Here is a 12,686-nt window from a genome sequence, read left to right on the forward strand (position 1 = left end):
AGCTACACACAGTGAGTTAGGCCATGTCCTGTTGCCTGTGAGTCAAGATGTTCAGCTTCTGTTTCAGCACTCATCTGCCTCCATGCTACCATAGTGCACCATTATGATAGTGGATAACACCTCTGAAAATTCAAGCCACCCCAATTCAATGTTTTTTGTTTATAAGAGTTGCCAGTGTCATGGTGTCTCTTCACAGCAATAGAAACCCAAACTTGATGGAGGAAGGTCATTGGCTAATAAAGGAACTGCCCTGGCCCATTTTATTGGTTAGAAGATAGGTGGGAGGAGTAAACAGAACAGAACGCTGGGAGGAACAGGAAGTGAGGTCAGATTCAACAGCTCTGCTCTCGGGAGCAGACGCCTGAGAGAGACACCATGCCCCGCTCCCGGGATGAAGCTCCGACCCAGGATGGACATAGGCTAGAATCTTCCTGGTAAGCGCACCTTGGGGTGCCATACACAAATGATTAGAAATGGGCTAAATTAATATGTGAGAATTAGCCTAGAAGAGAATGGGACAAGCAGTGTTTAAAAGAATACAGTGTCCGTGTAATTATTTCGGGGCATAAGCTAGCCGGGCATGCGGCCGGGGTGTTGGGGACACAGCCCCGCCGCTGCCCTTATTACTCCACAAACTAAGATACCTTTCCTCTGGCAGGTTACCCTAAATCTGGAACAAAGAATTTTATATTGCTCCCTGAGTAGGGGGTGGGTCAGGATTGCCAATTCTTTTAATTCCTAGACACTTATTGGATTGTTTTAATTTCTTATTATTGAGATAATAAATGATTACAAACTTAAGTGCTTAAAACAACACATATTTATTCAATTTGTAGAACTCTGGAGTCACAAATAAATCATCTGGGGATAAAATCAAGTAGCAGCATTGCACTGAGGAAAATTAATTTCATTGTCCTTCTCAGCTTCCGAATCTTTGTTCCATCTTCAAGGGACATCACTCCAGTTACTGCTTCCACAACCATACAATAATTTCCTCTTCTAGAGTCAATTCACCCCTCATCTTAGAAGGACATTTGTACTTGCAATTAGGACCCACCCTGACAAAAAATAACCTTCCATTAATAAAATCCTTACCCACATTTTCTATGCCTCTTTTGCCATCTACAGCAGCATTCACAGATTCCAGATAATAAAATTAAAACCTTTGGGAGACTATTGCAGGGCTAGAGACTGCAAGCTGGATAAGTAAAATAACATGGTAGGTACAGGATCATTTTGCAATGGTCATGAATTTAAGGGTCTAATGGTACAATCAAGGAGCCCTTCAATGAAATGAAGACACAGCTCCTGTTGCTATCTCAGGGATCTCTGGCCAGTATAGAAACAGTGTAGGAAAACACATTCCTCATATTTTTGGATCTTGTACAGAAGATGATCTTCTTCAAGAGACTCTTCTCCACCTAGAAACTGTTACACAAGTTTTTGTCACAGCACATCAAGTAAGTCAGTTTCCCATTCTGACGGAGATCCCTTTCCGAGCAGTCAGACATGCACAGATGCTTGGAGAACTCATGTTTTGTTCCTAAAAATAAAGAAGCCGGTTATACACGCTGGAGGAGATTATCTTAATACAACTTCCTAAAATCACTGCCAAGAGGAAAACCCTTTCACACTGGATCCCCTTGCTAGGCTCCTTGGGGTCACATTCCCATCCTGACTCTGACTCTGGATGCCAAGCCCCTCAATGATAAATTAGAAAGTACTCTTTTCCCTCCTCCCCACATTTCACTCACTGCCTTACCCCTTAGCAAGGCTCAACAATGTTTAGTCCTTTATCCCAGGTACTAGAAGGAGTAATAGTCTTCTGACGGCATCTTTTTTGTAGTCTGCATCAGCCTCACTTACCCAAAAAATGTGATATGGTAGCACATGACTGACCAGGGTGTGCAAAGCATCTGCCTCGGCCCCTTTTACATATTGATTCTTTTGCATTGTCACAGACATTACAGATCAGACCTGTATTTGTTGAGTAAGGAGAGAATAGGATATTTAGGATCAACTATAAGGCTATGGGAATGAGTGATTACGAGATCAAAGAGAAGCTTCAGTGTTACACATGGACTGTACTGTCCATTTATTCCCTCAGCTACTATTCAGTTTAGCTTTGTGAGTTAAGCTAGGGGGTGGATTAACATAATGGTGGCATTATTTCTGTTACCTGGTTAGTGCCTACGTACATTCGAAGATGAAATAAAAACACTGAGAATCAAATATATATATGTAGTCAATTGGATAAATTGTGTGATGCAGACAGATTCCACTGAGCTGAGAAGGCCTTGATCTTCAGTTGATTATTGGAGACATGGAGATATAGGTTAGATCTGGGTAATTGTGTGTTGAGGATCTTATGAGGGCGTGAATAAAGATTGGAATAATAATGGAACATACAGAGCGGACTGCGGTTACATTCATTGCTGATGATCCCACCTAGCTCAGCTCTACTTTCTCTCTCTTTACCAAGCAGAAAAATGATCTAGGAATCTCTATGATCAGGTAGCAACAGGGCAAGGGAGGTAGGGCACAGAGATGACATCAGGAGCGATGACAGATTTAGCATTTAGGATTAAGCAATATTGATGGAGAAGAGGTAGTACATTATTTGAACCTTTCATCTTAGACATTTTGAGATTATTGAGTCAGACTCTCTATGGAGCCGAGGAGGACTTGAGTGCCATTGACTTACGTCTGGTTTTGAAGACAGTTGTGCCACATCTGTCTTATATATTCCATGCTCCATGCTCCACTAAAACTGCCTTTACAAATGTTGCTAGTAATCTCCAATGGCAGATCTACTTGTCCTTGCATGACCAAGGGTTTGTTCACTTCTAAGTAATGATGATTTAAAGCATACGGGAAGATGTTCACAGGTTAGAGGCAAACATAGTGTAAAATTTTATATCAGGAATTTGAACATTCATGGATTTTGGTATCAGGAGCAGACCTGGAGTGAGTTCCCTTTTATAAGTCAGTTAGATGGCTATACATCATACATAATATGCACTTTGATTTCTTTTGAACAATATATGATATAAGAAAAATATTCCATTATAACTTTGTAGCATGCTTTAATTAATCAATTCCTTATGTATATTTATTTCTATGTTTTGATATTACTTGGCACAGTAAATGATCCTGAACACTATTCATTATAATATAATGAGGTTGTTATTATATAATTCATTTGCATGTGGTTATATCTGTAATATAATTTCATATAAGCAGAATTGCTGGATAATAAATTATTGTTTTGATAGTTTTGCAAGATTTCACTTTAAAGGCAATGAAACTATTTATACTCTTGTTATCAATTTTTAGGCAATTCTTACCTCACTACAATAAGGACACTATACAGTGTTATTCAGTTTCTGAATGTTGACAATCTGATAGGTTCTTTGAATATGTACTTCTTCACTATATAAGGAGTGAGTCTGAGCATATTTTTGTACATTTAATAGTTATTGGTATTTACTGTATGATGAACTTTTGATGTCTCTAACTTATTTTTCTGTTAGATTATTAGTGTATTTTAAGTGTTTTTATTGAAAGTCATCATATATTAGGGACATCAGCCATTTGTTCACAACATGAATTGACTTTTTCTTTTTATTATGAGGAATTTTTTGATTTTTATTTCTTTCTTTATATTATTTTTATTTTTGAGATTATAGTACACTTACATCACTTATCTCTTCTTTTCCTCTATACAAGCCCCCCATATGGCCCTCTTTGCTCTCTTTCAAATTTATATGGTCTTTTTTTTTAAGAACTCTAGTTTTTTGAGTTATAGTTAGAAAGGTCTTCCCCAAACTGGTAAAACAATAATCTTACATTTTCTCTAATATTTTATGGTTTAGCATTTCTTAGTATTAAAAGGGTGGCAGAATAGAAACACCATTGTACTTTGAGTACATTTAATAAGTAAGATGAATACAAATTAGACATTAATTTTCATTTAGTCGTGAGCAACAGCTATGTGTCAAGGCTGCCTTTCAAGCAGAGTGTACACTCGCTAGTGTAAGACGGAGTCTCAGCAGAGAGATCTGCCTGAGGAGTGGAGCTCACTATTTTCAGCTACAAGTTATAAGTGGAGCCTTGGAGGTGAAAGAGGACGTATGTGAGTAGTGCTGAGCTTTGAAGGTAAATAAAGATTCCGACTGACCTAACACCTGCAAAATACATGGAAAAGAAGTAATGAGGCAAAGAAGGGGGAAGAAGAAGGGTGTCGTGCAGGGTGCAGCATAGCAGTGTTGCGGGAGAAAGGAAGATAAGCTGAAAACCTGCGCACAAAAACTGGAGGTCTGAAAGTTGCTCTCCTGTTTGTCTGCGATTCTTCTGTTTTCTTCTTGATTAGTACACCACATGATCTCCCTAATGCTCAGCACTTCAGTCTTTAGATTTGCGTTGCAATGCCCAAGTGTGACTGGGGAACAGTGGTTTAGGTAACATCGCCCCTAAGACCTCCCTCCACTCCCCATGGTGGAAACTTACCCTCTGCCAAACAGAGAAAAGACAGGGTCACGATGAGCACTGTGCTGACTTTGGTCGCAGGACTCATGCTGAGTGATAGATGGTGGCTTGAGATACTATGTAAAGGAAGGCCACTTGGTCCCTTTATAAAGCTGGAGACCAGGAAGTAATCTCCAACATCAGCACAGGAAGAAATGCCCTTTCCTTTTTCAAAAAGTCAGATGTGCGATAACACGGGAAGCACAGGGTGCCTAGCTGTGTAGCTACAGCCGAATCAGATCATTTCTCCTCCCTTATCTCTTCTCCTCCCTTATCTCATCTCCTGAGTGTACAAGTGTGTGAGACGCAGTTTTCTGCTCCTCCAGAAACCCCTCTCTATATACTAAGTGGGAAATGTTTGCTCATCCTAGGATTCAGAAATGGGAAATGGTGACTTTGAATTCAAGGACTTCCAGAGAAGGAACATGGAACATGAAGATTTCCTGCACAGCTTATTCCAGTGTTGGAGCATTCTCCTGTTTGAGTCACAAGACAGGAGGAGTTTAGAGCCTGAGAGTCTACACACAACTCCCTAGCTCCTGTCTCCTAAGGCCTCCATCTTTCCTCCTTAGAGAGTTCTAGTGCTCTTCACTCTGGAAGTCTGGGATCTCAGGTTCCCAGCAGATCTTACAGTTGGGAGTTCAGGGGTGAGGGGAGAAATGAGGGTGCTTCTTCAGAGGCATTTCCAGTGAGCTCCTTCTTGGGGTCTGAGCCCAGTTTCTGTGTATTTCCTGTCCTGGACGTTCTGGAATTAAAGCTAGGACTGTTGAGATAGGAGCGGCGGGGCTGCGTCACAGGCACCCGGCCGCCCGCACGGCTAGCTTTACCCGAAATAATTACACGGAAACTTTTCTCGGCTAACTCTCACACCTGGATTAGCCCATTTCTAATAATCTGTTTAGCCCATGAGCTGGCTTACCAGGAATGATCTTAACCTGCATCTGCCTGGAGTGGGAGAATCATGGCGACTCACTGACTCAGCTTCTTTCTCCCAGCATTCTGTTCTGTTTACTCCTCCCACCTATGTTTTAACCTATGAGGGCCAAGCAGTTTCTTTATTGCTTAACCAATGAAATCAACAGATTGATATATGACACTCCCACATCACTTCCCCTTTTTCTGTTTAAACAAAAAAAAGGAAGGCTTTAACTTTAACATAGCAAAATTACATATAACAAAACAGTTATCAAGCAAGAATTACAGTCACAATATTTATGTCTATTTTATCTTTTATCATAACAATGGAAAACTATAACTACCTATCCATTCTTCAACTCCATCAAAGACTCCAGAAGGATATAATATTACCTAAGCAAACAAGAAATCCAAACTCTAGAAATGACAGAGACATCTCGCTGCCTGGACAGTCACCCAAAGTTCCTCTGTACTGTTGGGGCATCCATCTTCAGCCTTCAGGCCCATAGTATCCAGCAGACATTTTCATCAAGCAGGAAATTCCAAAGACAGTTTAGTCACTTTCTGCTGTATCCTGCAGAATGTCTCGCAGACTCTTTCATGAATCAGGAACCCCGAAAGACCATCTCACCTTTAGGCAAGTTCAGCAGTCCTCTCTCTGCGGGTTCTTTGTGTCCAGTTTATGCATCAGTCCAGGCAAGAGCAGTTTCTTGCCCAAATGGCTATCAAACTCCATAAGGATCCTCTTCAATGCCCATCTTCTTCCTGAAGTAGATTGGTGCTGCCAGGAGCAAAGTGTCTCATTGTCATGAAAAACCCTAAGTTATTAAAATATTTTAAATGCCATATTCTGCAGTCTTTGAAAGATATGAAGAATGTCTATCTGACTGAAATACATCTCGATATATATATAAAATATAACTAACATGACTATAAGCTTTACTATTATCGATGATTATCCATTAGCAACCTATGTTTCCTAATTATACATTACATTTTAAAAATGAACTACACAATCACAATACCTTAATCAAGATCAGAAATACATATACATATAACAAAATTGACCTTAAAATCCATACCAATGCAAATTATTCATACCTATATCATTTCCCCCTTTAAATGTAAAAGAACATTTATAAACAATATTTTGGGGACATGGGCACAGTTTTTTCTCTCCAAACTGCTTCCTGCTGAATGGGGCGCTGTTATTCAGATCATTTAGGGTGTAACCTGTGTGCCAGGTTTATCTCAGTTGGCAGTTGAGTGAAGTAATTTTTTGAGGGTGTTCACAGGAACTTTTCGGGAGGTCATGGTCTATCATACCATATTGGGATAGATGCAATCCACAGGGTCTGGTCCTCTGTGAAAACAAAAGAAGACCCTCTCCAAAGCATCATATCCTTAGACCCAAATTTTGAAATCGTAATACCCTTATATCCATTCTGGTTTAGCTTGGCAGCCCATGTAATGAAATGTCTCTCTGTACTTAGCTCCTTCACAGTCAAAAATTTTAATTTGTACATAATCCAGACTCTCTGTGAATTTTCCATTTTTACATGGCTTATTTTTCTTTATTTCTTTTAATCTCTTAACTATCTGTACTCTTTCTCTTTAAAGACTTTACCTTTTTTTTTAAACCATTAACTTTATTTTCTATATTCTTTTTCTTCTCTCTCCCAAGCCTATGTACATTCATCCAACAGTGTGACTCATTTAGTGGTCTGAATCTGTCCTATTGTGAATCTGCAATTTTTTACTATCCAGGAGCACTTTTGATTTGTGCCTTTAAATCACTAGGTGCTTAAGAATCTAAGCTGTGACATTCCTATGTCAAAAACAGGTACTGCCTGCTGGCCCCGCCCAGTCCAACATGGCGGAGCCGCTTGTACCTCTGATCCTTGCACATTGCACCACTAGCATGGCGGAGCTGCTTGTGCCTCTGAGCTGCAGCACGCAATATCCCCCTTTTAGGTACACAGCAGTCTAGTTGCCATCAAACAAATCGTAGCACTTTACTCCAAATGCTCCATTCAAAAGCTCTGTCTCCCTCAGGAGCCAGACAGAGATTGCAACGGCGGCACAGCCCAGAAAGCCAGTATTTTAAAACAGCCAGTTTTTTCCTGCTGCTGAGTCAGGAAAATTTCAAAATGGAGGACGTACCATTTTGTGCTTGCTCTGGGGCCGCCAGGTAGGAACGGCACTCAGCACTTTAATTCTGAGACTGAGCGTGTGGCACAGAAATTCTTTTCATCCAAGTTACAGCCAAATCTGACATGCAGAGCACTGCGCAGTCTGAAAACACGTCTCTTCCGCCATGCTCTTCCGCCTGCCTAAGCCTGATTCTGCAGTCTGCCCAGGTGCAGGCAGGAGCGCTGAGCCATCAGCACAGTCTCAGAGCACTCTCCTTCTGATCCCAAGCAGGAACACAAACATCCAGTCCCATAAAATCCATTGAAATGCTTTAAAGCCAGAGTTTGCACTGGCAGCACAGGCCCAAGAAGCCATGCTTTAAAATGACACAGCGTTTTTTCTGCTGCCGATGCTGAATCAGGAAATCTCTCTACAACACACCACCAACTATTCTCTGTTTAAAATTAAGCTCTCTCAGGTTTTTAAATGGATTTAGCCCATCACGTCTGGGTGCCACTCTGTTGTAATAACAGCGGTGGGGCTGCATCCCCAGCACCCTGGCCGCCTACATGGCTAGCTTAGCTTATGCCCCGAAATAATTACACGGAAACTGTATTCTTTTAAACACCGCTTGGCCCATTATATCTAGCCTTTTCTCGGCTAACTCTCGTACCTGGATTAGCCCATTTCTAATAATCTATATAGCCCAAGAGCTGGCTTACCAGGAATGATCTTAACCTGCGTCTGCCTGGAGTGGGAGAATCAAGGCGACTCACTGACTCAACTTCTTTCTCCCAGCATTCTGTTCTGTTTACTCCTCCCACCTATGTTTTAACCTATAAGGGCCAAGCAGTTTCTTTATTGCTAACCAATGAAATCAACAGATTGATATATGACACTCCCACATCACGAGGACCATGCCTCCACCACACTCAACCCTGTCTCAATGCTCCTGCTGTGTGTACTCTAGGGAAATGAAAGGTCATGGTCCCAACCTCGCGCTGAGCCATTCAGCTCCATTCTAGAACAAACTTGTAAATCGAAATTTCTTGCTTGTTCTTGTGACCTCCCAACTTCTCAGGGGGATTTACTTCCTTCATGAATGCTGCCATCTCTGGTGGGGTGTACTGTCTCCACCCCCATTCTAGTTGTTCCAGGTCTCATTACCTTCCTTTTCCAGGTGACCGTGACTTTGTGTAGCTCCATTGTCTGGGCTTCATTTCAAACCAATATCCATGAAGGTCTTTTCTGTTTCCTTGTTGCCTTTGTCCTCTGTGGGATTAGCTGTGTGGCATGTTCTAAGACCATAACAGATGGGTTCTCTTCCTTTTCTTCTGCTCCTTCCATATACTGGATCCTAAAAACAACTCTGGGAGTATGTGTAATACTTATTGTTTCCTTGAATGAAATAATAAGTCCAGAAAAATTCAGTAATGGACCCAAGGTCACATAGCAGCTAGCAAGTTGCAGATGAAGTGAACCCATGATTATCTGCAACAAGGTTATATTTGAGATAAATTTACAGATCATGCATTTATTCCTATTAGTGGGGTTTTTATGTATTTATCAATCCTTGAGAAAATATTATTTTTTAGTCAACTTACTGGAAGTTCACCAGAGTGAGCAAGAAATTCAATTCTATATTCTTAGAGTTATAAACATATGTTTTCTATGAAACTTCCAACAGTAGCTTATAATGCTATGAATTACTCAAGTTCAAGAGGGATAACATCTTATGGAGCTAAACAATAAAGATGTCAGTAGCAGGTTAGCTCCTTCTGGAGACACTAAAGAAAAAAATGTATTTCCTTCAGTATCCCATATCTCGTGACCCATTTCTCCATCTTCAAAGCATGTAACTTCAAAACCTGCTTTCGTCGTTATATCTCCCATCCTCATTCTATAGTCGACCCCTACTCCCAGACTCTGGCAATCAAATACTTGGCTTTGCCAATGCTAGGCAAGTTCTCTACCTTTCAACTCTGACCTCATCCTCCACTTCTCTTTTATAAGATTATTTGTGATCATATTTAGGGGCCCAACCACATGAAACATGATAACCTTTCACCCAACAGTCCTTAACGTAATCAGATGTTAAAAGTCCTTTGGGGACATTATAGTAGCATTCCTTGATAACAGAGACTGGGGTATAAAAATCTTTGGAAATTATTATACCAATTTCCCTATTTAGTACTCTCAACTGGACACAGCCTGGGTCATTTGAAAAAGACTCAATTTGATAGTTATCTTTATCAGGTTAGTCTGTGGGGGGATTTTCTTGGTTGTTAATTGATTCAGAAAAGTCCAGCTCACTGTGGGTGCCACTGTGGGTAGCGCCACTCCTATGCAGGTGATCAATAACTTTGAACCTGTGTGTGTGTGTGTGTGTGTGTGTGTGTGTGTGAGAGAGAGAGAGAGAGAGAGAGAGAGAGAGAGAGAGAGAGAGAGATAAGAGAGAGAGAGTCAGTCAGAAAGCAGTGTTCCTTCATGGCTCCTGTCTCCAGATTCCTGCCTTGAGTTCTTGCCCCAACCTTCTTCAGTGGTGGATCATGGCAGTGTAAGCCAAATAAACTCTTTCTTCCCTAAGTTGCCTTGGTCTTAGTGAGAATGATTTGTCATGGCAGAATAAGAAGACTAAAACACTGTCCACCACACGCTCTCAGTATCATGATCATGACACCTTCTGTTTGCCCAACGCTACCTCTACAATAAGGTGTCTCTCTCTGTTTCAATACATACATCCTTATATTCACCTCATTTATGCAGCAGCAAACACCTGCTTCTTTAACAGTCTGTCCAATTATTTAAAACTTCTAATCTTTGACATTTGCGGTTCCTCTGGTGCCTTCATGATCAGTCTTTCCCCACTCAAATATGTTCTTACTAGTTTTCAAAGTCTTCTTTTCTATTAGTTAAATTTTATTTTAATTAAAATTAAGCATAACACCCCTTCCCCTTTCCAACTCCTTCTGTGTCCTTCCCATCACTCTCTCAAATTCATGGCTTTACCTCTCTCTCTCTCTCTCTATATATATATAATATATATATATATATATATATATATATTTGTAATCTGATGAGTCCTTTTTTATTGTTGCTTGTGTGTATTTGATTTCAGGGCTGATAATCGATAGCCATGATACCTCAACACTATTGCTGCCTAGACAAGATGTGAACAGTAAAACCCCAAAGACATGCTAGCATGGAAGGGGGAACTGTCATAGGACCCCACCCTTAGACAAAGGAGCACATATAATTAATAGGTGCCGAGAGAAGGAGAATTAGTCTTTTAATTGACTATATAATACTGAGTAGCCAGTCAAAGTCCTTCTTTCTGAAGAGAGGCTTCCCTGGTAAACTTGTTTCATCTAAATCCCTTCTGGGCTGGACACACTTGTGACCTCATTGAGATGGTATCATGTTCTGAGAGGTTCCTCAACCAGTGTCTTGGTTTAACAGAAAGCCTCACACTTAGTGAAATGATCACTGAGAGTTTACTGAGTTGGAAAATTTGTCAGTGAGGAGAAATTTTAAGGGCAGGGACTTAGTTTAACTGTAGGGAGAATTTTATAATAAAGAGTGCAAAGCTACAATAGGGCACATTGTGCAGCGGCTTCCCAGTGACTGTGGAGTTAGGGTGCACTCTCTCCTGGGAGTGCAGGGGTGAATCAGGTAGGGGCACTGTGTTCTTGGAAATGTCCTTTCTGTAATGTGATCTTATGATCTGTGACATTACATGACTAGTCTAAGGGCATATCACCAAGGGGACAGTGAACTCATCCCCCAGGGAGGGACATGGTGAACATCAGAGAATACCTGATCCTTGCCTTTGCCCATACTGAGAACAAACATTCTGCTCTGTGTTTACAAATAATTCCTGGAAATGCAAGAGCAATTGGCAGGCGAGAGAGAGAGAGAGAGAGAGAGAGAGAGAGAGAGAGAGAGAGAGAGAGAATCATATTGTTTTTAAAAATGGCCACAAGAAAATACGGTAGTTGAGTGTGAAATTATCAGTCGGCAGTTGGCAGAGAGAGAGAGAGAGAGAGAGAGAGAGAGAGAGAGAGAATATCATATTGTTTCTAAAAAATATGATAGTTGAGTGTGAAATTATAAGAATTTTCAATAGCACAATGCTTTGTTAAGTCTGTGTCCTTGTGAAGTCTTTGAAGAATGTTTACTTAGGAGGATGGCTGTATTTGACTCCCTCACTGTAAGTATCTCCATCTCTCTATTCTCCTACTTGATTCTCAGCCTGTTGACTTCTCCCCAAATTTATCCCTCCTCCATTGTAAGGCTTACTGGCTAAGCGAGAGTTCTTGCCTTGTGTTCCTTGGATAACCTTCATAGCAACTCTATCTACCTGAGAATATAATACTGCTTCCATATTTGTGCAAACTGCCAAATGAGAGGTCAGGAGAACCACGAATTATAAAAGAGCCATAAATTGGGCAATATCAAAACTAACTTTCTTCATCAGTGAAATGGAGAATAAAAAATACTGGTCTCAGACTTGAACAGTTCAACTGCTATTAACAACTGAACTCTGATTATTCTCTTGAAACACTATAAATAAGGACAAATGCACTGCTTAAAGTCTTAGCTAAGAGCAATAAGATGAGAGAAGGAAATAAATGGGATAGAAACAGAACAGTGAAGTCATAGTATCCCTGCTTGCTGATGACATCATTCTATATCTAATCAACCTTAGAGATTACACCTTAGACTCTGAGAGCTGATAGATACTTTCAGCAAAGTGGCGGACTACAACATGAATACATAAAACCTCTATAGAAAGGTTTATTTTTTCTCTGCAGCTGTGTCAGCATTTGTGGCTTTGTTTTCTTAGTAATAAACAGTCCAACTGGGCAGCCGGAGAGATGACTCAGTGGTTACAAGCACTGGCTGCTCTTCCAGAGGACTGGGGTTCAATTCCCAGCACCCACATTACAGTTCACAACTATTTGTAACTCCAGTTTCAAAGGATCCAATGCCATCTTCTGGCCTCCACGGACACTAGACATGAATGGTATATAGACATTTACTCAGACAAAACAATGATGCACAGAAAATTAGAAACAAAATCCAATGCACACTTAGCATAGTTTTCATTT

General features: G+C 40.6%; 1 protein-coding gene across 1 annotated transcript; it reads right to left on the minus strand.

Moving 5' to 3' along the window:
• Positions 1 to 802: 802 nt before the first annotated feature.
• Pate4 (prostate and testis expressed 4) lies at positions 803 to 4,590 on the minus strand. Its single transcript, XM_041657789.1, has 3 exons — positions 4,510 to 4,590; positions 1,867 to 1,977; positions 803 to 1,543 (listed from the first exon to the last, which is right to left on the minus strand). Exons 1-3 carry the CDS (start codon positions 4,574 to 4,576, stop codon positions 1,422 to 1,424), a joined length of 300 nt encoding a protein of 99 aa, XP_041513723.1. The 5' UTR covers positions 4,577 to 4,590; the 3' UTR covers positions 803 to 1,421.
• Positions 4,591 to 12,686: the final 8,096 nt, after the last annotated feature.

Source organism: Microtus oregoni, unplaced genomic scaffold (genome assembly GCF_018167655.1).
Source record: "Microtus oregoni isolate MIOR12 unplaced genomic scaffold, Mior012 000008F_ref0000371, whole genome shotgun sequence".
Lineage (NCBI taxonomy): Eukaryota > Metazoa > Chordata > Mammalia > Rodentia > Cricetidae > Microtus > Microtus oregoni.

Excerpts from the sequence above, each read along its gene's own strand:
- Pate4 (XM_041657789.1), bottom strand. The coding sequence starts at position 4,576 with ATGAGTCCTGCGACCAAAGTCAGCACAGTGCTCATCGTGACCCTGTCT. Across the intron at positions 1,978-4,509 it reads TTTTCTCTGTTTGGCAGAGG|GTCTGATCTGTAATGTCTGT; the intron begins GTAAGTTTCCAC and ends CAACAAATACAG. Across the intron at positions 1,544-1,866 it reads TACCATATCACATTTTTTGG|GAACAAAACATGAGTTCTCC; the intron begins GTAAGTGAGGCT and ends CTTTATTTTTAG.